Consider the following 24988-nt stretch of genomic DNA (forward strand, 5'->3'; position numbering starts at 1 on the left):
TTAAAGATCCTTTAATTTGGAAAATGACATATTCTTTTCTGTTATATTCTATATACAGATTTTGAATTGAGTATATATAGAAAGTATTCGAAGTACCTTAGCCTTATGTTATATACGGAGTTATTTCTTAAAATATGTTATTACATATCTAAAGGTAATAATACAGACAGACACATTTTATTTTACCCTGATACCCTGGTACTTGACTTGATAAGTGTCGGACTTGTGGGTTGTCGGAGTATTGGGCTGTCAGAGCAATGGGTTGTCGGACTATTGGGTTGTCGGACTAATGGGTTGTCGGACTAATGGGCTGTCGGAATAATGGCGTGTAACCATATTTTCTACCATTACCATAAACATGATTGAGGCATAGTGTGGTTATCTTTGGCTAAGCCAAAAGATATTTGTAAGAAGTCAATCATTAACACAAAAAAAAGGGGGGATAAAGGGGAATAATCATTAAAGGGCAAAAACTCAGATAAGGAGTCATCCAACAATTTCTGCCATTAAAGACAAATATTTACATAGTTGACACCACATCCACAACAAATGTTTGTATGGCTACAAAGAGTTACAATTTACTGTCAACAGAAGAAAAACAATCCATGAATCAATGATGTTTAATAATAAAAAAATCTCTAAATATCTGTAACAAAAATATTACAACATAATAATTTATGTAAAACACAACGTGTATAAAGTAAAAGACATAAAAAAGGTGTTTATTCACAATAATTAGGGTGCTTTTTGGAATAGTTACACTTTAATTTATATCTAACTACAGTAATATGTGCCATATTTATACTTAGTGATTGAGTTAAAGTATTTGGATTTAAAGCATATTTTCTTGTTTTCTGTATATATTTAACATCTAGAACTTGAGCGCTAATTTTACAATTTATCTAAAAAATACTTTTTGATCTCCCAAATCAATCAGGTGTTCTGATCAGGGGTCGAAATTAGCGCTAGTCGGGTAGTCAGAGACTAGTAAAATTTGTGTCGGACCAGTAGATTTTGTCAGCTGGTGGTTCAGCGGACCAGTAGAAATTTGTCGATAAAAATCACTGATTGCATTGCAATCTCCGTTTGTTTACAAAACAATTTACCTGTGAACTCAATTACACGGTACTGGGGTGTATTACAATTGAACAAGTTAATTAATATCTCAGATGAGCGTCCTTCACAACAATATAAAATGTGGAAATTTTTGGAAGGAGTTAAACCGCCAGACAAAAAAAATAGGATAACTGAAAATCAAAAGGAAGATCAAAATAAAGTATACGAAAGTGACCAAAGGAAACGCAAATACCAAAAATCATGGGAAAAAGATTGTGAATGGTTGCATTATATAGTAGATTGGAATTTAATGAACTGTACAATATGTGAAAAATTTGCAGTGACAGACCTAGATAGGAAATGTATTTTCGTAACTGGATCGTCAAATGTCAGATTGCGGACGTGGAAGACAATGTTGATATTTTTTCTGTTCTTTATCCTGATTTTGATAAAGAAAATCATTGAGATTACCAAAGCTTTTATCAAAATCAGAATAAAGTCTATTCCTTTGTTACTGTCTAACTTATGTAAACGAAAGCATCAAAATAAAATTAAACATCTGTCATTTATATTAGTGTTTGTCAAATTAATGCCATTTTTGCAGGACCAGTAGATTTGGAGCCGGACCAGTAGAGATTTCAGTCCACTGGTCCGGCGGACCAGTACACAAAAAAGCTTAAATTCGACCCCTGGTTCTGATACAAATTTTTAACCAATATCATTCACACATTTGAGGATCAAGTTTCCCAAAATTCTGTTTAAATCTTGATGATGTCCAATATTTTCTAAAAATCTAACAATTCAAATATGAAAATTTCATTTCTATAAATATTTTCTGAACATCTAAATCGATCAATTATTTATCTTAAAGAAAACAAAATTTGATTGAAATACCTTTTCAATTTTGGCAAATTTAACGGACAGCATGCTTTATACGTTAACAAATTTCAAACGTCTACAAAATGTCATTCTAACATTTCCATTTTCTAACAATGTTATTTTTACTACATGTAGTAAGGTATTCTATAACAGTGTATAGGATCCTTCCAGCAGAAGACAGGTCATAAAAAAAGACCTCATAACCTATTCTTTGCTTCCAATTTGAAATTCAAATAATGAGGTATTTTGATTTTTAAATTAATTTTTGAAGTTAAGGTAGAAATGTTTTCATTTTGTATTTATCTGACAAAACATCTTTGTTTCTCTGTTCTAAAACATCTAGAAACTTTGGCTTACATTAAGTAACATGAGCAGATTGCAGGACGGACAAAAATTACAGACCAGTATAGTATAGATCTCAGGTACCTAACACTGCAGGGAGATAACTCTGTAAAATCTGCAGAAAGTTTTAATGACATAGTGTTCATAAGGGAAATATTAAGCTTCTCAATGATCAATATAAGTGTTTGTCAAACTGCTATATAACCAGTGTAATTTTTTTGATAAAACGGTTCGTTCAAATTTTTTCAAATTTTTATATTTTTGTCAAAGGGTCAAAGTAAATACTTTGTCAAAATTTTAAGAAAATTAAACGAACCAAATTAATTTTAGTTAAAGTGTTAGGTACCACCTAAAGATCAACTTAGTCTGGACAAAATTATGATTTTCACATATAAGTCTATACTAATTTACCTAACAGGGATATACTTATATGACTAATAGTGTAAGAAAGGGTAATGATATGAAGCCTATCACAGATTCTTTGATGAGAGATCACCATACATTGAGCTTACCAGGGGAGATAACCCAAATAACATACAAAGGGAGATAATAACAAAATCATACAAAGGGAGATAATAACAAAATCATACAAACAGATATATAACTCACAATATATATATTAAAGCTGCACAAGATTATAGGACGGAATGTACAACACTAACTCAGTAAAGGCCATTTAAATAACATTCTTAGTTTTCATAACTGACATAGAACATATTTATACATTGAATTGCATTGTTATGTCTGTGTAAAGTGTGACATAAAACTAAGAAATATATTTCTGGTCTATTACATACTAAGACATAACAACTAACACTCATATCATACAGATTGTAATGTAACAGTTCAAAAATGAAACTGCATCAAGGCAAAATAATAAATTGGAGCTTATTGATTGGTCCTAGTTAACCTTGACCATAAAATAGTCAACATAAATCATAAGATAGAAAAAAACACTTTTAAATTGGTTCATTCTATTTACATACACAAATATTTACTGTTTTTTTTTAAAGTTTACAAAAACTGCTTTTGTATGTAGACTTTAATTAGTTTTGGTATTATAATTTTGAGCGATGCCAAAGGTGAATATCATTTAAAAGAATAACAAAAATCATATGTTAATTGATCTTCTTAAGTGTCATTGTCTTGCTTTAAAGCCTTTTTTATTTTAATGTTTAAGTTCACATTTTGTTCATGAGTTATGGAACCTGAATTTGATTACTAGCTACAGCACTTTATTCTAAAACTAACCCTTCAATCTAATCTACACCTAATAAACTTTAATAACTATTTTTTGAAGTTTAAATATCTTAAATTTAATGTTTTGTATATGTTGTTTTAAAGGTTCTCATGCAGTCAGAACTTACTAAGTAGTTTCAAAGACATTGTTACAGAGGAACATGCAACCTAGCTTGGGTTTATTGCTAGAGTACACTAATGATGAATAAACATTTAAAGTCACATGATTGCCTATGCTCCAATCAGATTGATGAGATTCAAATAAAACAAACTCATAGTGTAATTGTATTGTGATTGTCTTTTAAATTTCTGCAAGTATTTCAGCTACTATATTCATTTGAGTCATGCTTGATTGAAATTTTGGAAAGAGATAAAAAGACAGAACCCTTCAGTGTGGGACTTAATTCATAGTGCAAATCAATTTCATTTCTAAAACTGATGAAGACCTGTATACCTTAAAATATTTAGGTTTGAAACAATTTATACTGTAATAAGTATGCTGATGAAGACCTGTATACCTTAAAATATTTAGGTTTGAAACAATTTATACTGTAATAAGTATGCTTTTAAAGAATTTTAAAGTTATCAATTTTGAAAACCAAAATATCACTAGTACATATTGGACGGTTCCAGTTATCTACAACAACATATTATACAAATAGTATACAGAATGTATTGACAATTTTAACATTCAATCAATTATTTGGACGTATTGTTGATTGGTTCTCTCTAGGCCTATTCTTCCTGGACCCTCTTTTTACGATTACGTCTTGCTGCTAGCTTCTCTTGTAAACCCTGGTCAAGTCTTTGTTTATTCATTTCCTGAACTTTTGTAAACTCTGACTTTTCTTTTGTATATTGATCTTTGAGCTTGTTGATATTTCCAAACAACATTTCTTCCGATGGTGGTGGCGCCAGGTCCTTCAGTGGCATTGGTGTGGGTGGTGGCATGTCTTTAGACTATTAGAGAAAAAGACAAGTGAAAATATATATAATGTGGACTCATTATTATAACAAATACATTTGTTGATATGTAATTAACGGAAAAAATAAACATATAGAAAGGACAGCTCATTGTTGTGGGAAATGTGTGTCATTGAAATGTTTGGCAGCAATAAGAGGTAGTACCAGACACCTTGGCTAAAATTAATTTGTTTTTTTTTCTAATTTTTGTAAAATTCCATTGGCTTCCTAAATCAGAGGTATTATAATTGTGAAATGGAAGAAATACCTTTTTTGGCAAAATATTTCTTGTGGTTAATGTGAAGTGACTAAAGGGATGTAATTCTTCTGCCTCAGATCCACAGGCACTTGTTTCTATCCATATAAATAGTATGGATAGTCAACCTTCGTATGGATAGAAACAAGTGCCTGTGCTCAGACCCCCTTTTTCTTATTTTTCACTGTTAGAATAATTAAACATACAGATCCCTCTGATCCTGGTACATCGTCAGCATTGGTCAAACCAACCAGTTCCTGTTCTACCTGTTTGTCATTTATTTCTTCCTGACCTGAAATTACAAGGGGAGATAATTTAAATATAACAAGGGAGATAACTAAAAGCTCAACTTTACAAGGAGAAAAATCTGTGATTTCATAAAGTTGATAAGACTTTCTTTTTCCTTTTATCCGGCTTTAGATAAACATGAAATTCATTTGAATAATGTTAAATAAACTAGTCAGATTATCATGTTAAAACATTTTCTATAATAGATATTTATACTATCAAAAAACTTTTTTTAAAAATTTATTAGTTTAATCTATAACCTACAAATGTAATACATATATATATGATAACTTTATACAGAATTTATGAGATCTGAAAACAAAAAGTGAAGTATAGCATCTTATTTCCCATTATCCAGATTATATTACACTACAACTGAGCTGACATGTATTTCTCTTTTTCTGCCTACCCACTATGGGGAGCTCACTTTTGAGAGACTTAGACTCATGTCTCTTCAAATTTAACATACAATTTTGTAAAATTACATTACAAATCAAGAGCTTTTCTTGTATTTTCATGAGTTTATGTATAAACCTATTCTTTTGGTTTACAAATACATTTTGTACAATTAATTTATTTGCATTTTGACTCTTAAGGTGGTAAATTAAAGGAGACATATACAAAGTGTGCCTGTTCCCACCATGATAAGTGGAAATGAGACAAATCCATGTGTCTAGAGTTGTAGTGTATACGATTTAGAATGCATACATGTTAGTAAATAGAAAACACATCAATCATTTGGTTAGGTTTGCAGGGGCAAAGTACAAATCCACAGAATATAAAGTGTTTTCCTAAAAGTGTTACCATGGTTACAGAGAACATAAAGAAATTGGAAAGACTTTGGTTTTACAAATCAATTGTTGTGCTTAGTAAAAGACCTTTTACTCTGACATTTCAAACAGGAAACCACATTTCTCCTATAAATGTTTATTTGACAGAGGAAAACAGTAATTAATGTAATAGTTTTAACAATTTCGCCTTATCTAATTTGGTGAGCGGAACATAAGCCATAACAAAATGGTCTGTAGCAGTTTGTATAATAACTGATTTTTATAGTTCGTTCTTATGTTGTACTGTTATACCGCTGTCCCAGGTTAGGGGAGGGTTGGGATCCCGCTTACATGTTCAACCCCGCCACATTATTTATGAATGTGCCTGTCCCAAGTCAGGAGCCTGTAATTCAGTGGTTGTCGTTTGTTTATGTGTTACATATTTGTTTTTCGTTCATTTTTTTACTCAAATAAGGTCGTTAGTTTTCTCGCTGTCATGTGGTGATACCTTATTGATATGTATGTTTATTTATTTCAGTTGAAAATGGATAGTGTGAAAAACATTTTTTATTGCACGTCCTGCAAAATACTGACATCATGATTGGTTAATGCTGTCATGTGGTGAAACCTTATTGATGTGTATATGGTCAGTAGATTTTATTTATTTTGGTAGAAAATGGCCATAAATGCAAATTTTGCCGTTTATTGTATTCCCTTGTTCCTCTTTCCTTCAAATGAAGATACAAGAGTTTGCTCCTTAATAAATGTGACTCTTGCATGCAAATCAGATTCAAAAAGATCATATTTTTAGAGATAAAATAGTATATAGTGCAACCTTAAACCCACAAGCCTTCATAGCCTAGCAATCTAATAAAACAGTCCACCACATAATAATTGTGTTTTGGTTGTATGGAATAATAGGTTTTGGAAACGTTGAGAAAACATGGACAAATAAGGACTTTGGTATGAGCTGTATTCATTCAATTAATTTTCAGTCAAAATTGTGATGTGAACCTGTACCTTATTCATTCTTATATAAAAAAATATAAATAGTTCATTTTATTCATTTACTTGAGTTAAGCTGAGCACTGACAGAAAACTGGGTTTTTATTACATAACTTCTGAATTTCAATAGTGAACAAATTACAAAATTAAAAAAGCCCATTCAATTTGATTGAACTACTGTGAATAATTATTAATATTTGTTGGAGACCAATATTCGTGGATTTCGTAGGAAAAATTGGTACCCAAGAAAATAAATGAATTCACAGTAGTTCAATTAACAAATATAAACAGCTGTTGACTTGCCCACCCACCGTCAAACCCCTAACCAAAAACTAGAATTCCATTTGAAATCCACATTAAAAAAGACTCCCCCCCCCCCCCCCCCCCAATAAAAAAACCATTGAGAGAAAAATTTGTTGAAAACTGTCAAATTAAACACACGAATGATTATGATGCAGCTCATACCGAGGGTAATTTAATCTGTTTTCTCTATGACATACCTTCAAGCTGTGATAAAACTGTAGAAAATATTATAAATTAAATGATATAATTTAGTACATGTTGATGTTTTATTATCATCAGATTTTGCAGTAATATGCCTACTACTCTATAGAGTAAATGTACCTTATACTGGCAGCAAACCAGCAATAAAGATTAGGTAGACTCACTAATCACAAATAGAGATGCATATAGTGTTCTAGCTATGAGTTAATAGCAGAGGGTACGGTTTAAAGATGAAGGGCATATTAGTTTTATTTATCTTATATAAAAGGGTTGGTATCTTCCTTGAATGCCAACATTTTATATGTTTCCTATTCCTTGAACGCCAACAAAAATGTTTCAATAGATGTTTATATAATAACAATGGGTGTTTTTATAGATATTTAACTGTTAAAGATAATAAGCTAATATAATTTGATAACATTTATCACTTTTTGATAGAAAACTAGTAGATTTTGGGGTTAAAATCATTATGAATTTTAAAGACATAAGTCAAATATTTCTAATTCTTTCTTTTAAAAACAAAAGAATTTTTTGGAATGAAATGTTTATAAACTTTAGCTATATTAGAAATTTTAAATAAATTTTTGTTAAATAAAATTATTTCAAACTACACAAAAAAAGATATAACAGATTAATATTTCTCCATACCTTTTTCAATACCTACTCACAACTCTACAAAGTTTTAAGAAATCCATGTATTTGGGTAACAAGAATTCTGGTTACTTACGAACATAACAAACACCATAGGAATTTATTGTAAATCACTCAGAAGAAAATAAGGGTGAAATATTATAATCAGGAAAAATATCCTGAACAACTTCACTAAATAAAATAGTAATCTAACACGAGATACAAATTTTCTAGAGATTTCTTTAACTTATATGGGAGCATATTACAACACACTCAACTGTAGAAATAGCGAGAAAAAAACCATCAAAGTTCAAAAAGTCTATTGTAGCATTTGTGCAAACTTAAATTCTGACAATATGCACATCAACGTTGGCTTTATGTTGCAGCACTTCCATATTTATTCAAGCAGGAACAGCAAACAATTTTATTTTGACAACTTGACACAAATGAACTAGATATAGCTATATAAAAATTACCTGTCTGTTTAATCAGTATGATTGTTTTGATAAGTATGCACTTCTGTTGTGATTGAATTAATTTTAAAAGATCAAGTATGTGATAATTGTATGAATATTTTAGAAGATGAAGTCCATGTTATTTTATCGTGTCCTTTGTATGATGATTTTAGAAAAAAATTATTTGATGAAACAACACATTTTAATAGTGATTTTATGTCTTATGATGATAAACAGAAATTAGTGTTTTTATTTACAGATAATAATATGATTCGTAGCTGTGCCAAAGCCTGTAATCTTATTTTAAATAGACGTAGAAATGTTTTATACTGTAAATAATGTTAATGTCAATATGTTTTATAATAGATGCATTCTTTATATAATTTTTAATATTATGGTCTCTTGTAATTCTGTACAGAATGGCTCTCTTTTTATATTTATATATTTTTACATTTAATGTAATGTTGTATTATATATTATTGAGAGATGAGACTTAAATAAAATATTGAATTGAATTGAATTGTGATAACTACTTGCACCTATTCCTCTAATGTTAACATAATTTTACAGGTAAATTGTCGGTAGATTAAGGTATGCTGGCATTCAAGGAATAAACCAAATGAACAATTTGATAGTTTTTATCTAAAAAAACACAGGAAACAAACAAAAAAACATGAAATTTATTCAACTAAAAAAAAAGGTTCTATCTATAAACTTTTATGTTATTTTTGTTATAAAATAAAAAAAAAAATTATGATATCTTTGCATCGAAAAGTATTAATTTGACTAACTACATGAAAAGTGAATAGGGCCGAACTATAATGGCAGAGGGTAGTTTAGAAAGGAACGGGTACATAAAAAGGGCTGAGTGCAGCACAGTAAAAACAGAGATGAGTTATTTCCCTTTATTTTGGACCAACAAGGCCACCGATACATTATATATATATATATATATATGTATATAATTTCCTTTTAAGAAAAATAAATATAATTTACATGATCATACGTGTAGCTGAAAGGATAAAGATAGAAGTTTATTATTCTGTTTGGTATAAAGTTAAATTTGTCTGGAATAAAAATTTACATGAATAAAACTCACTGGTACTAAAAAATAAAGCATCTGATATTTTTAAAAGTGAAAAGAGATTTTTTTTTCATCTGATGCATAAAATGATTAGAAATGGTAGTATGCAATTTTTTGTGAATTCCAAGGGAAAAAATAAATGTACCTTCTCTAAGTACAAACTAATATCTTCTGATTGCAAAAAGACTTTTAAAAAAAACGCCCAAAAAAACAGTTTGGTACTGTCATAAAAATTAGATAAATTGTCACTAAGGATTTATTTATACTAGATTCCTTTCTTCTACATGTTGACCATGTTAAATTATAAATATATACTTAGGTTATCTCCCCTTTATATGATTTATATTTACCACACTCCTCCTGTTGTCTTTGTAAACCTTGGGACACATCAGAGTTAATATAATGATCAGTCTGCTTAGACAAAGAGTGCAGACAGTTTTAGACCCTATCAAAATATCTTTTCAGGCAACAACAAAAATCTGTGAAATTTTTTTTTCACACCCTAAACACAACTTTAAATTTAAGTTTATACTAACATGCAGCTTCAAAACATTCATATAAAAGTTAAATCAAACTCGTTTTAATGACAGCAAACTTTTATAAGCAAAAGATTTCAAAGCTAGCAAAACCAGAATATGTAACTTTACTCAGCTATAGCCCTGCATTCTAGCATTGATTCAATATTTATTGTTCAATCGCTTTTTAACTTCCGCATTGAAAACAATGTTCCTTCAGCTAATTACATCAAAGACTGCAGAGGTTTCAGTTTTTTTATGTTAATATCAACAAAAATCTCTGAACACACATTATTATACAAGCTCACATTAATCAACCTGTCTTTGTTTTTTCTCACCTTTTTGACCTAAAGCTAAATTAACAAACAGTTAGTGAGAACTACACATACATTACGACATGATCTAAATACACTCACATTTCACTAAGATGTGAGCTATTCAATTTTAGCATAGCTCTTACTTTAAGAAGGGGTTCAAATAAAAAGTGATCAAACACATTCATGCAGATATCAGTTATAAAATTTTATTTCAAAACCTTTCATGTGCAAAATCAATTTTAGTTTGGGTTTATTGATAGTATATTACGATTAATGAAATAGCCATAATCATTTATTGACTTTTACTGGCCAGAGAAACAAGCATTTACAAAAACAAAACCTCTATTTCTATGATTTTTTTTTCTTCTTCTCCTTTACTTTAAGGACTACAAAGGAGCATGCTGGCCTCAGTCTGTTTCTGATCTTTGGTCTGTTTATTGTCTCTTTTGACACATTCTCATTATTATTGATAAATCATGTCAACAATTGTGAAGTTTTAAATTAGTCATTTTTATGGTTTTTATATTAACGACTAGTAGATGTCGTGTAATTGACTTACTAGCATCCAGATTACAGGTTCCTCCGTCTTTCTCCACTGATTCCTTCATCAGTCTCAATCTCTCTATCCGTAACTGTTTAGCATTTTCTCTCTCTTCATCTGCGGCTGATTTAAAATCCTTCTCAATTACAGACGTTAGAACCTAAAGTGAAAAATAACTTTAATACTGTGGATTCATTATTATTTGTTGGATACCAATTTTAGTGGATTTCACGGGTACAGGTGAACCATGAAATTAACTCTTCAACTAATTTTTTGTTGGCTTGCAGACTTTGGCAAAACCACAAAAATCAAATATCAATGAAAATATAAGTTTTCCTTAATCCAGGGAAAATTGGTACCCATGAAAATATATGAATCCAAAAAAGCGATAAAAAAATTCTCAATGATCTAGTTTTATGTATTTGTCAGATTTTCTTGATTCCTCCTAATAAAACACACTTTTCCCCCCATAATTTAATAACATATAGTTTAAAGTCATTTTTGAAAATCTTAAAAAAATCCTTGTTATATTTTCATAGTTCTTGAGAGAGAAAAAAGGGCCAATGTGAAAAGTTTGAAAAATCTAAAGAGATTCATTCCTGACCAGCTAAATTTAAAAAAAAACAAAAAAAACCTTCATTTCTTTCTGAAATTTTAGTTTTCAATTTATATACAAAGACTTACACTATCAAACCATTGCAGTAAGGCATAACTCCTCTTGTGAGTGACACTAAAACAGTTAAGAGCATGCTTGTGTCTGTCAGTTGTCATCATATCTATGTACACGTTAGCTGTAGCTTTCTGTAGAGTCTTGATCTCGTCCTCCTTACAATAGGGGAACTGTATGTTACTCAGGTATTTCTGTGTGTTCTGTAAATTCTGAATTGCTGCTGACAAGTTGTTCCTGGCTTCTGTAGCCATGGTATACATTGTTTTTGTATCGCTGAAAAACACAAATATGGAGAGGCTTGGTATATGGTCATTAGTTTTACAGCAAAGATAGACAATAACGTAATTAAATGTTTAGTTTTTGCCATGGTATACATTGTTTTTGTATCTCTAAACAACACAAATATGAAGAGGCTTTGCATTCAGTCATTAAACTTGAACTTGACTCGAAACCTTTAATGATAGCAAAGCTAGACATAACATATTAATTGTTTAGTTTTTAGTTTTTCCTATGGTATACATTGTTTTTGTATCTTTGAAAAACACAAATATGGAGAGGATAGGCATATGGTAATAAAAATTACAAAATTTATGCTGGAAACAACAAATAAACTATTTTGGTTGGTTGAACTGTGAGTCAGAGAAACATATTAATTGTACAAGAATTAAAAAAAAAATGAAAATATCACCCAATAAGTGTATGTTGCCTGTTATTGGACAATTTTTTACATACAGATGGACAGAATGAAGGACTGACTGACAGATAGACAGTCTCTTATAATTATTTTAGTTTTAAGAATGGCACATGCATTCTAAATTTTTATATTGTGTACTTGGTATTATATTGTGTTTATATTTGTATGTATGTGGTGATACTTATTTAAACTATTGAATCTTTGAATCACAATATTATACAATAAGAAGGGGGGATTTAAGAATGAGTGTTCATTTCATATTTTTATATGATAGACAGCATCATTAGGTACCAGTCTTGTATTACAACTCCAATTTCCGGTGCATGTCAAAACATGGAGGGAAACAAAATAGTGCATTTTTTTCTGATTTTTTTTCTGAACTCAATTTTTTCTGTTTGATTATAGGTTTATGCTGAATTGAAACATATATATAGACTTTAAAAAAAATCTTGCATCTTTTGGGGATATCAATCCAGGAAAGTGGAAGGATATCATGTTACTGGAAGTGGTGTGGCCTAGTAAAAATAGCAAACAGAAAGTAGAAAAAAAATGTTTTGACTTCAGGATTGCGTAACTTTTTATTCTTCGTGGCGACACCCTCTTTTTTCCGATTAAATCACAATTTCACATTAGTACATACAAGATATGAACATGAATTTTTTTTTCTATGTAGCATTTTTTATTTTTTTATTTTCAAAGATCAGCTGTTTAACATGTAAGCCTATGGAGCAGTCAATTACAAGACTGCAACCATTAAACATATATATAACTAAATATAAATAGGATCTTTTTAAGATAAATAAAAACAATTACTAATTCAAAATGGCCTTACTATTTTGTAGAAAACATTACATATTCACAAATAACACATAAAAGTTTTGTCTTTCGATTGAATTTCATGCAATCTTTATCTCAAAAGGCCATCACAATATAAGTACTTACGATTTGTCTAGTTTTCCCAACTCATCCCACTTTTTGACAGCATATGCTAATTGATTGACAGCATGTTGTAGAAGGACTTTACCATTGGTCCATTTATATTTGGCCACTCCCACTCTGTTTCTCTTTTCTATTAACATGTCCATTTTACTTTCCAGTTCATTTTCTTTTTGACTTCCATAATCACCTTTGAAGATGCTGGCTGAAAATGAAAGGGACAATCTAAGATACATTTACTATAAAACAATTCTTCGGGCAACTTAATTTCATGATTGGTACGAGTAAAAAAAAACCAATGAATATAAATATTCAGGATTCAGAAATATATATTAAACCTGGAATTTCTATTACTGAAATACACCAAGAAAATAAAATAGCCATAATATAATCATATCTATTATCTTACATACACAAGAGTTTCTGTTGTTCAGCATTAAGCTTGTTAAATCTATCCCTAATACATACACAGTAATTCCTCCTGTTCAGCAGCAAGTTTATCTAGTTTTTCCACCTCAGGTGTAAGGTTCTTGATTTCTGCCTGGATATCTGAGATTTGTTTTGTGATTCCTTCTAAATCTTTCTTCGCCAATTCTTCTTTGTTTAAAGCTTCTAAGTACTCAGCCTGTTAATGATAAGATAAAAATAGTTATCAAAGGTACCAGGATTATAATTTAGTATGCCAGACGCGCATCTCTAAAAACATTTTATTCATGGGATAACAGTTTTTACTGATATCCTCTAAATTTTTTCAGTGATGTTCAAATATAAGAGTTCAACATGTTCATTGAAATTCAAATGACAAGTAACAATTTGTAAAATCCAGAAAATCATGTATTCAAGAAAAAGCAAGTTTCTTTTAAGACCACAAAAAAACATGTATAGACAGATTTAGATATCATTGTCATGATTGTGAGTTATAAATTAAAAGGAATAAGGAGATGAAAGTGTAACTGTGAGATACTAAGCAATTATGATACCCCCACCACAACTGGATGATTTTAAGGTGGTACCTAACACTACAGGGAGATAACTCTGTAAAATCAGGAGAACGTTTTAATGACGTTGTGTTCATAAGGGAATATTAAGCTTCTCAATGATCAAAATAAGTGTTTGTCAAATTGCTATATAACCAGTGTAATTTTTCTGATAAGACGGTTGGTTCAAATTTTTTGAAATTTTTATATTTTTGTCAAAGGGGCAAAGGAAATACTTTGTCAAAATTTTAAGAAAATTAAACGAGCCAAATTATTTTTAGTTCAAGTGTTAGGTACCACCTTAATAGTGTAAAAATATGTAAGTGTTCGGTAAACGGGAAAATATGAGTGATGAATCCCAAAATGTGTTCACGATATAGCCGACTTATATTAACCAAGAAATCAAATTTCAGAAATCTTTATGATGTAGCTCCTGAAAAAAACATTAAACTAGAGGCTCCAAAGAGCCTGTGTCGCTCACCTTGGTCTATGTGAATATTAAACAAAGGAAGCAGATGGATTCATGACAAAATTGTGTTTTGGTGATGGTGATGTGTTTGTAAATCTTACTTTACTAGTCTTGCTGCTTACATTTATCTCTATCTATAATGAACTTGGCCCAGTAGTTTCAGTGGAAAATGTTAATAAAAATTTACGAATTTTATGAAAATTGTTAAAAATTGACTATAAAGGACAATAACTCCTTAGGGGGTCAATTGACAATTTCGGTCATGTTGACTTATTTGTAAATCTTACTTTGCTGAACATAATTGCTGTTTACAGTTTATCTCTATCTATAACAAAATTTAAGATAATAACCAAAAACAGCAAAATTTCCTTAAAATTACCGATTCAGGGGCAGCAACCCAACAATGGGTTGTCAGATTCATCTGAAAATTATAGGGCAGATAGATCTTGATCTGATTAATAATTTACCCCGTGTTGGATTTGCTCTAAATGCTTTGGTTTTTGTGTTATAAGCCAAAAACTGCATTTTACCCCTATGTTCTATTTTTAGCTGTGGCGGCCATCTTGATTTGATAGTCGGGTCACCGGAAACATTTTTAAAACAAGATACCCCAAAGATGATGATTGCCAAGTCTGGATTAATTTGGCCCAGTAGTTTCAGAGGAGAAGATTTTTGTAAAAGATAACTAAGATTTACGAAAAATGGTTAAAAATTGACTATAAAGGGCAATAACTCCTAAACGGGTCAACTGACCATTTCGGTCATGTTGACTTATTTGTAAATCCTACTTTACTAAACATTATTGCTGTTTACAGTTTATCTCTATCTATAATAATATTCAAGATAATAACCAAAAACTGCAAAATTTCCACAAAATTACCAATTCAGGGGCAGCAACCCAACAACAGGTTGACCGATTCATCTGAAAATTTCAGGGCAGATAGATCTTGACCTGATAAACATTTTTACCCATGTCAGATTTCCTCTAAATGCTTTGGTTTTTGAGTTATAAGCCAAAAACTGCATTTTACCCCTATGTTCTATTTTTTGCCGTGGCGGCCATCTTGGTTGGATGACCGGGTCACGCCACACCTTTTATAAACTAGATACCCCAATGATGATTGTGGCCAAGTTTGGTTCAATTTGGCCCAGTAGTTTCAGAGGAGAAGATTTTTGTAAAAGATAACTAAGATTTACGAAAAATGGTTAAAAATTGACTATAAAGGGCAATAACTCCTAAACGGGTCAACTGACCATTTCGGTCATGTTGACTTATTTGTAAATCCTACTTTACTAAACATTATTGCTGTTTACAGTTTATCTCTATCTATAATAATATTCAAGATAATAACCAAAAACTGCAAAATTTCCACAAAATTACCAATTCAGGGGCAGCAACCCAACAACGGGTTGACCGATTCATCTGAAAATTTCAGGGCAGATAGATCTTGACCTGATAAACATTTTTACCCCTGTCAGATTTCCTCTAAATGCTTTGGTTTTTGAGTTATAAGCCAAAAACTGCATTTTACCCCTATGTTCTATTTTTAGCCCTGGCGGCCATCTTGGTTGGTTGACCGGGTCACGCCACACATTTTTTAAACTAGATACCCCAATGATGATTGTGGCCAAGTTTGGTTCAATTTGGCCCAGTAGTTTCAGAGGAGAAGATTTTTGTAAAAGTTAACAACGACGACGGACGCCGGACGCAAAGTGATGGGAAAAGCTCACTTGGCCCTTCGGGCCAGGTGAGCTAAAAAGGGGGTATAATAAAGTATGTATTGCAATAATGTCTGCCTGTTTTTGGCTGCTATTCCAATAAATTTACTTGTTATGAATACACTTGTTGATGAAACTTATGAAAGCTGCCTGTATTTGCCTGCCACCCCTATGAAGATAGTTACCTGTTCTTTGGACATTTGTTGGTCAAACTTAGCTTTGCCTAATGATGCCTGTATTTGCCCCCCCTCCCCCCCCCCCCTCCCCCCCCCCCCAACCCAACCCAATGAAGATAGTTACCTGTTCTTTGGACATTTGTTGATCAAACTTAGCTTTGCCTAATGATGCCTGTATTTGCCCGCCTTTACCAGTTAAATCATCAACATCTGCTTTTTCTTTTTTCCTAAAATTTAAAAAAATTACAATTTAACATCATTTGTTAATTTTTTTGTATGATATCATTTCAAAAATAAGGTTCTTGAAAGAGAGGGAGAAAAATCGAAAGTTTGGAATGGAAAAAAAAGGGGATATTAATATAGGGAGGGACATTTTGATTTGCAACGACCATCTACAACTGAATTGATTACTGGTGTTTTTAAAAAAAAAAATTTACCAAGCTTTAAGAAGCCCCTTAAGTTAAACATGTATTTACTGTCAGACAAATCCAAAGGTCTTAATATCATTTAATATTATTGTCACATAGAGGAATGATCAATTTCTATGACGATTGCTGTAAACATTAGTTTCTCAATTGATGTAATCATGAATATTTAATTAACCCATAGTCAATAATGTTATTGTAATAAGAGATGTGGATTTAGGATTTGAAATTTTTTTCTAATGTTAAGTTTCAATTCCACAAAATTTTAATTTTTTTTTTACACTTAAACTCAATTATGAGCAAACTGCATAATCCTTAACTTATATCAATAAAAAGATGTGGTATGGACATGGGTTCCAATGAGACCAAATGTTTAAATATCTACAGATAATTCCTTTTGTTTGTTTGTAAGTTTATTATTGGTATTAGTTCTGTCTTTACATGATTTTGATCAATAATATTGAAATCATTTTCCGGTTCTTTAATGGCATGAATGGGCTCTTGAATATGTGTCTAAATATCAGCTGCATAAAAATGTCATTAATCTTTAAACTGATAATTGGATTTTTATCAACATCAACTTGATCAATATCAATATAAATTCTAATTCCCCCAACAAAAACATTCTCCCATTTCTGGGATGCTGGGATTCTTAATTTGATTTTTTTTTAATTTTAGGACACTTTCCTCTAGTTTTAATATTTTTAATCAACCACAATTAATTATTAATAACTTTTTGGCCCTTTTCTGTATCGTAAATTGTGTTTGTCTTTTTGTCTATATAGATATAAAAAGATGTGGTATGAGTACTAGTGCCAATGAGACTACTCTCCATCAAAGAAGTCACAGTTAGTGGAAAGTAAACCATTATAGGTCAAAGTACTGCCTTCAACACAGACCATTGACTTACTTAGAACAGCAAGCTATAAAGGACCCTAAAATTTAGTGAAAAAACATTCAAACTGGAAATCTAACAGTCTATAGATCATCTGTTGGGCCTTTTTCACTTATGTTCAATTTTTGGGCCTTTTTCTCTAATGTTCAATATTTTGGCCTTTTTCACTAATGTTTCATTTTTGGGCCTTTTTCTCTTATGTTCAATATTTTGGCCTTTTTCACTTATGTTCAATTTTTGGGCCTTTTTCTCTTATGTTCAATATTTTGGCCTTTTTCACTTATGTTCAATTTTTGGGCCTTTTTCTCTTATGTTCAATATTTTGGCCTTTTTCACTTATGTTCAATTTTTGGGCCTTTTTCTCTAATGTTCAATATTTTGGCCTTTTTCACTTATGTTCAATTTTTGGGCCTTTTTCTCTTATGTTCAATATTTAGGCCTTTTTCACTAATGTTTAATTTTGGGGCCTTTTTCTCTAATGTTCAATATTTTGGCCTTTTTCACTAATGTTCAATTTTGGGCCTTTTTCTCTAATGTTCAATATTTTGGCCTTTTTCACTAATGTTCAATTTTTGGGCCTTTTTCTTTAATGTTCAATATTGGGGTCTATTTCTCTAATACTCAATATTTGGGCCTATTTCTCTAATACTCAATATTTGGGCATTATGTCTCTAATGCTCAATATTTGAGCCATTTACTCTACTGTTAAATTATTTGGGCCTTTTTTCTTTTTTATTTAAATTTGGGTCATTTTCTTTTTTGTTCACTTGATGGGCCTTTTTCTCTAATGTTCATTTTTAGGCCTTTTTCTCTTTTCTGAAATCTTATTCAGAGTTCAGACCCTCATTCAATATCACAGACCACTTAACAAACTTAATCAAAGTGAATTATTAAACAACTAACATATAGATTCACCAATATTGACACGAACTGTAAATTACCATTAAAATTAATAAAACATTTAAACCAATCAATACAGAGTTAACATTATCTTCATGTAACAGATTAAGTATGCAGTGAATGTTATCAGTGGAGAAACAAGTCCAGGGTATTGATTTTTTTTTAATTTAGAACACTTCAAGTGCAAGCATTAAAACAACATTTAATGATTTAGCAGTTTAAGTCAGAACAAAAATTTAGATTGATTGATTGTTGGTTGCTTAACGTCCAGTGGCCAAAAATTTAGAAAGAAAAGACAAATCCAATCAATTCATGCATATATAGTTGACTTGGATAAATAAAAAAACACCAAAAACCACAGTTTTTGGGTTGTTAAAAACTGGGCAAAAAAAAGGGGGGAATTATACCAAACAGAATTTAAGAAGAGTTACAAACAGAGACATTAAGAAGGGGACCAGGGGGTTGCCCCCTCCTTTTGTAAGGAAAATTTTGATCATTATTTAGGAAATCACTGAAGCATGACTTGAGCAGGCCCCCCTCTTAGCTATATAGGCAGCCATTGCTGGATCGGTCCCTGATAAAAACAGAAAAAAGCTTGACCGTTGGTTTTCCTGTTTGAATGGTTTTACACTAGTAAAAAAAAGCCCTTTATAGCTTGTTGATCGGTGTGAGCCAAGGCTCCATGTTGAAGGCCGTACTTTAACCTATAATGGTTTACTTTTAAAATTGTTATTTGGATGGAGAGTTGTCTCATTGGCACTCACACCACATCTTCCTATATCTATTGGTATTAATGTACCTATAATTCACAGTGATAGTTTTACCTAGTTATAAAACCAGATTTAACCTAACCTTTTCCTGCAGAAAATACCTGTAGCAAGTCAGGAACATGGCAGTTATATTTCACTTGTTTCTTTGATTGATAGCATTTATGAAAAGTTCTGAATCCACCAATGAGTTTGAAGACCAAAATAAAGACATTTTTCTTATATGTGTCTAAACAAATTTTTGCAAATACTTACTAATCCTAATAGAATTTACTAGTCTAGTCAGAGGCATGGTACTAGATGTTAACAGTGCAGAGACTGCTTACTCTTTTTGAATTTAATCAAATTTTTTGTTCAAAAATGTCTGTAGCAAGTCAGAAATATGGCAATTGTTTTTCACTAGTTTCAGGCTTAAATTAAAATATTGTTTGTTTGCCCATTACTGACCGACCCTATTAATTCGTTTCGCCTAAAAATCTTTTATTTGTATTTACCAGCAAGATTTTATTTTATTTTTCGTTCCTACCAAAAATCTTATATTTGTATTTCCCGCTCAAAACTTTTTTAACGGAATCTTCAGGTTTTATCTTTACTGTATAAGTCTAGTCCGTTTGGTATCACGTGAGCGTTTGACATGAACACTTGCATTAAGAGTTTCAAAGCATTTGTTAGAAATCGATGTTGAACGCTTTGAAATCATGCTACGACGTACTTTACTCTGTTTCTATATACTTCATTTACAAAAAAGTTTGTTTAATACAAAATTATCAACGTGTGTACAAACTATTTTGTAAACGGACTTTGTACTCTATCATATGGGATGGCCTTTTGTGATCCGTAGATCAGGATGATTATGTTAACGATGCCTTTGACCAGCATTGCTATAATATTTATATCTGACATGAACCAAAGATGACAAAAGCCTGTAAAGTGGAGAATATTTGGCAGTAAAATCGCCCAAGTTTTCCATACAGATCATTTATAAATGCGATGTAAAAATACGTGACAATTGAGTTTCAAGTCTTGTTGCATTTTTATTGTAAACATAGGCACACACGAAAATTTAAACACTCTAGGGACTATTTTTACTAGTAATGTATGTCTGCCTGGACATATTTTACCAGGACAAAGTTATCTCTTACAAAAAACCTTTAAGTAGAGGTAAGCGTACAAGGTACATAGTACAGAATATTAGTGCAAGTTTAAAACTCCTCAAAGTTCCAGGCATATAAACCTTGAAAATATGTGGCACAGCTCTATATTTTGATATTTGAAAACAAAATAGTAGTGAATATGACTTAACTTCACATTTTTCATGATATTGTTTTTTTTCAAAACTTCAGACTATTATACTAATAGTCCCAGAAACTTATTAGCAAAATGCCAAAAGCAAAACGGACTGAAATGACATTATTCAGATTTTCTATCTATAAAATAAAATATTATACCTACCTCCCTACTCATGACAAAAATTATACCGAGCCAAGTTTTTTTTTTTTGGGGGGGACCCTGTTTCAAAACATAGGGTCAGAAAATGGCAAACAAACAATATTTTAATTCAGGCCTCATTGATTGATGGAATTTCATTTTGTCAGTTTTTATAGACCTTCTCTTTTTGAATTTGCGTAGCTATAATACTCTCCTTTTTCCAATTACCGATTCATTGGTAGACTTACGTTTTATCCTGACATTCTTTGTAGTGTGTTTTAAGCTGGGATTCAGTTTGCTGTACATCTTTTAGATGGTCTTCTTTCATCTTCAGGCTCTTCCGTACGTTTTTTATTTCCATCATATGTATCTCATTGTCAAGCCTCACATAAGTCTGGATTGTTTCCATGGTAATTTTCTTCTGTAAATAAAAATATCTCGCATAAAATTAATCCATGTTACCTAAAAAATTGTATCTTATCTAGTGTAGGTCATCTATGTTTAGATATTTCTTACATGCTTCAAACAAACAATATAAAAATAAGAAAATGTAGTATTATTGTAAATGCTTATTTTAAAATTAAAAAACTCTTTTCTTTCATAACATGGACAATGATGGATATATATTTATCTTAAGACTGTTAACATTTCACTCACGTCTCCCATTTTTAGTTAGTTTTCTTTTCTTCACAGGAACACAGTATTATTTTACCCTAAAAAGAAATAGAAACATTATAGAATGATAAATTTTCCAAACTCAAATTTATCAAAACAATATTGCACTCACTGCAAATTTTGGATATAATTATTATGCATAAATTATTAATTCATAAAGAAGTATGTTCGATAAGGTCCTAAAATGGCCCCCTTTTTTAGGGTAAATTTTCGGATTTATCGACCAATATCGTGATAAACTAAAGCTAATACATTGACTAGCTAGGATATAAACCATTTTGTTAAACATTTTACGTTTCTGCGTTTCATTATGACGTCACAAGTTGTACTCATATCGATTTTTCACGAAAAAATCAATGAAAATGGGTAAATTTCCATATATTATTGGACTGGAAACATAGAGCGCATACGTCGACAACAAAGATCTTTTAAAATAATGTTTGTGAAGACATTTCACATGTCTTATTTGAATTTTAAGCTTGTCGACGCCTGCGCTCTATGTTTCCTGGTCCTTTATTTGGTTGAAATTTAGCTGACTTTGTCACATTTCACCAAAATCCCTTATCTTGACCTTTTTTGGATGTAAAAATCCACGTGTTAGAATTAAACTTTGACAAAAACAGTTCTGTTTAACTTTCTAACATGTCTTTAAGGTAACTTAAAACATTTATTGTCTTTTAAATATGAACTTTATAATTGGGGCCAAATATGGCCCATACCGAACTTACTCCTTTGTGTGTGTGCATTTCAGATTTCATTTGTCAGACATTGTCAGACTGCAGAGATCTGGGATTTTCTTATATGTTTCTATTTCAGGTATTGGTGCTCATACATGCTTGATATCAACAAAAGTTTAAAACAAATTTAAATTGCTATAGTTTTGTACATTTGCAAAAGCTATCCTACTGCATTTTTCTTAATTATAATTATTAAATATAATACCAAAAATTTCATATTTACAGTAATTGAATGATAGCTAGGAAAATAATTAATTTCGAGAGATGGAGATTTTTGTTGTTAGGTATTACTCTTTTATTTTTGAAGGAGGTTTCACAATGATGAATATTTAATTTTGTGGTTTTGCCCAAGTATGGGAACACGCATTTAGAATTTTTTTTATTTATTGGTATAGAAAAATTCAGAGTACTGTACAGTGAATGTACCATCTATATACATAATTCTGTAAATTCTGAAATTAATTATTGTATATATAGTTATTTATATTAATGCCACTGAGATGAGTCTCTCAAAAATAAGGTGTATGAGAGAGCTCTTTTATTTTTGAGAGACTCATTGGCAATCATAATGATACCACATCTTCTTTTTTATAATCCCCCCCCCCGAAATAAGTAACAAATGTTTGATAGATTAGGATTAAATTTTAAACTAATAAAACACTTTTAAGTGTTTACTTTGGTTTTAAAAGGTTTCCTATAAAAAAAAAAGTGTTGTGCATGAAATATTGTTCAAACAGGGCCCTAGATCTATAGCTATGTACAACTGGATGAAAAAGTTGAATAATTTCTGAACTTACCCTGAATGGAATAAATAGTGATAAGGTGTAATCTGATATATCTGATGCAAATATATAGCTTTTCCTGAAATCCCAATAATTAATCCCTCATGAATTTCTCCTCTTCAAAAATCGCAATAATCATGATAATAAACATGATCAATAATTTATAGTATATATATTTATCATGTTTATATTATATTATATATTTAATTATTGATACTGTCCCTAGACTATGTAGACCTGGGAATTGTCTATACCTGTCCATAATATACATGTAGATTACCACAGTAATAAGGGGCATCAAAGGAGGGGGTATCTGCAAGGACAAATGCAAAATAAAATTTCCATTTCAAGATGAACAAACAATTAAAAGCTTCTTGCACGTTGATCTTTTTACCGATTTCATGTGAAATAAAAATGGCAAAACACATTGCACTAAAATAACCCTTTACGACCCTCAGTAATAAGGAGGGGCTTTGGTAAATGAGGGAGGGTAGGAGGGTCCTGATTTAGAAATCCCGGGCTTAAAAACAACATAATCCCAAGGTCCCAAATTTCGAATAAAGAAATTCTGGATCCCAAAGCTTAAAAACACCAGATCCCAGAGTCCTGATAAATGTCCTATCCCCCCTCGTATATATAGGTATTAGGACTGTTTGCCTTGATAATATGTTCGCCCTAGGTTTGTTCCATCTGAGTTCGTTCGTCCTACTATAAAAATGTTAATATTCAGATATTTCTGTGGTATACATGTACAAATGTATATATCATTTATATTCTTGAAATGTATGAAAACATTGAAAGATTTAAATGTTTACGGCTTGTTTAGGATCATTTATTGTTCAATGACAAAATAATTCAGATCACTGATTATTGTGATACATTTGTACTTGTCTTTTAAATCATGATGGATTGATAATAAAAACAAACGTTTTGTTTTGATAACATATTCAGCTTGAAATTATTACAAATGATGTTGTACAAACTGTAAATTATGAAACTGATTTACAAGTTCATTTATTTATACTCTAAGACTTGACATAAGTGATTGACTGAATACAATTATTTTTTTTAACAAATGTCAATAAAGATAAATATATTGTATACCAGTATTCTACTCTGCAAATCGAAGGGAAAATGATAATTTTTTGCGCTAATGTAAATATTCTGTCATTGTCTGTAAATTTTTCAACAAACTTGAACAAAGTTTGACTGTCCCTTTGGTATCTTACGTCCATCTTTTAGAAAACAATTGGAAAAAAAATAAAAATAAGGGCAAATGGACCCTGAGCTAACAGGTACATTGTATCAGGGCAAACAGTAGTCCAAATACATTTGTAATTATGACGTCTGGCAAGGCTTCCTACGAAGGCGTCTCAGAAAAAAAATAAAAAAGCCTTGCCAAACGTCACAATTATTTGGACTAGGCAAACAGGTACCAGGGCGAACATGAATCAGGTCATTCAAATGGACCCGGATTCTCGTAAATAGCTGACAAAATCGCCCCTCCTCCATGCGACTTGTTTTAAGTTTACTTCAAATACTTGCTACCATAGGTCTGAATTGAGAAACTTGCAAGAGCTTAAAAAAATTAATTAAGATGATCATAACCATAATCTCACAAATCTGTCCTAACGAAATTGACTGATCGATAACTTGAAGAGCCGGGCATAGATCACTTTCAATTACAAAATTAAGCTAAGGTTAAGGTTGCAAAAAATAAAAGTACAAATTCTATCGTATGAAAAGATGGCATCCTCTACCTCACACTTACCGAACAGATATCAAATTATGAAATAAAGAGGTTAATTTCGAAATGTAAATATTATGGAAACAGAGACCATATTCTAATTGTTTCACAGGAAGTGACGTTTCCCTTAGCAATTGTGTAAACACG

The 24988-nt window shown here is 31.0% G+C and overlaps 1 protein-coding gene across 6 annotated transcripts; it reads right to left on the reverse strand.

Moving 5' to 3' along the window:
- Positions 1 to 606: 606 nt before the first annotated feature.
- On the reverse strand, positions 607 to 24984 carry LOC134718520 (uncharacterized). Of its 6 annotated transcripts, XM_063581104.1 has the most exons (14): positions 24866 to 24967; positions 23110 to 23173; positions 21558 to 21613; positions 21149 to 21321; positions 16610 to 16712; positions 13613 to 13769; positions 13151 to 13349; positions 11529 to 11787; positions 10863 to 11004; positions 9822 to 9848; positions 7299 to 7316; positions 4942 to 5027; positions 4027 to 4476; positions 607 to 3962 (listed from the first exon to the last, which is right to left on the reverse strand). In XM_063581104.1, exons 3-13 carry the CDS (start codon positions 21564 to 21566, stop codon positions 4252 to 4254), a joined length of 1398 nt encoding a protein of 465 aa, XP_063437174.1. In that variant the 5' UTR covers positions 21567 to 21613; positions 23110 to 23173; positions 24866 to 24967; the 3' UTR covers positions 607 to 3962; positions 4027 to 4251. The 6 variants fall into 6 exon arrangements, with proteins under 6 accessions (XP_063437174.1, XP_063437173.1, XP_063437176.1 ...); XM_063581103.1 differs by lacking the exon at positions 23110 to 23173 and having other exon boundaries at positions 24866 to 24984; XM_063581106.1 differs by lacking the exons at positions 9822 to 9848; positions 23110 to 23173 and having other exon boundaries at positions 24866 to 24984.
- Between the last annotated feature and the right edge of the window lie 4 nt (positions 24985 to 24988).

Source organism: Mytilus trossulus, chromosome 5, assembly GCF_036588685.1.
Source record: "Mytilus trossulus isolate FHL-02 chromosome 5, PNRI_Mtr1.1.1.hap1, whole genome shotgun sequence".
NCBI lineage: Eukaryota > Metazoa > Mollusca > Bivalvia > Mytilida > Mytilidae > Mytilus > Mytilus trossulus.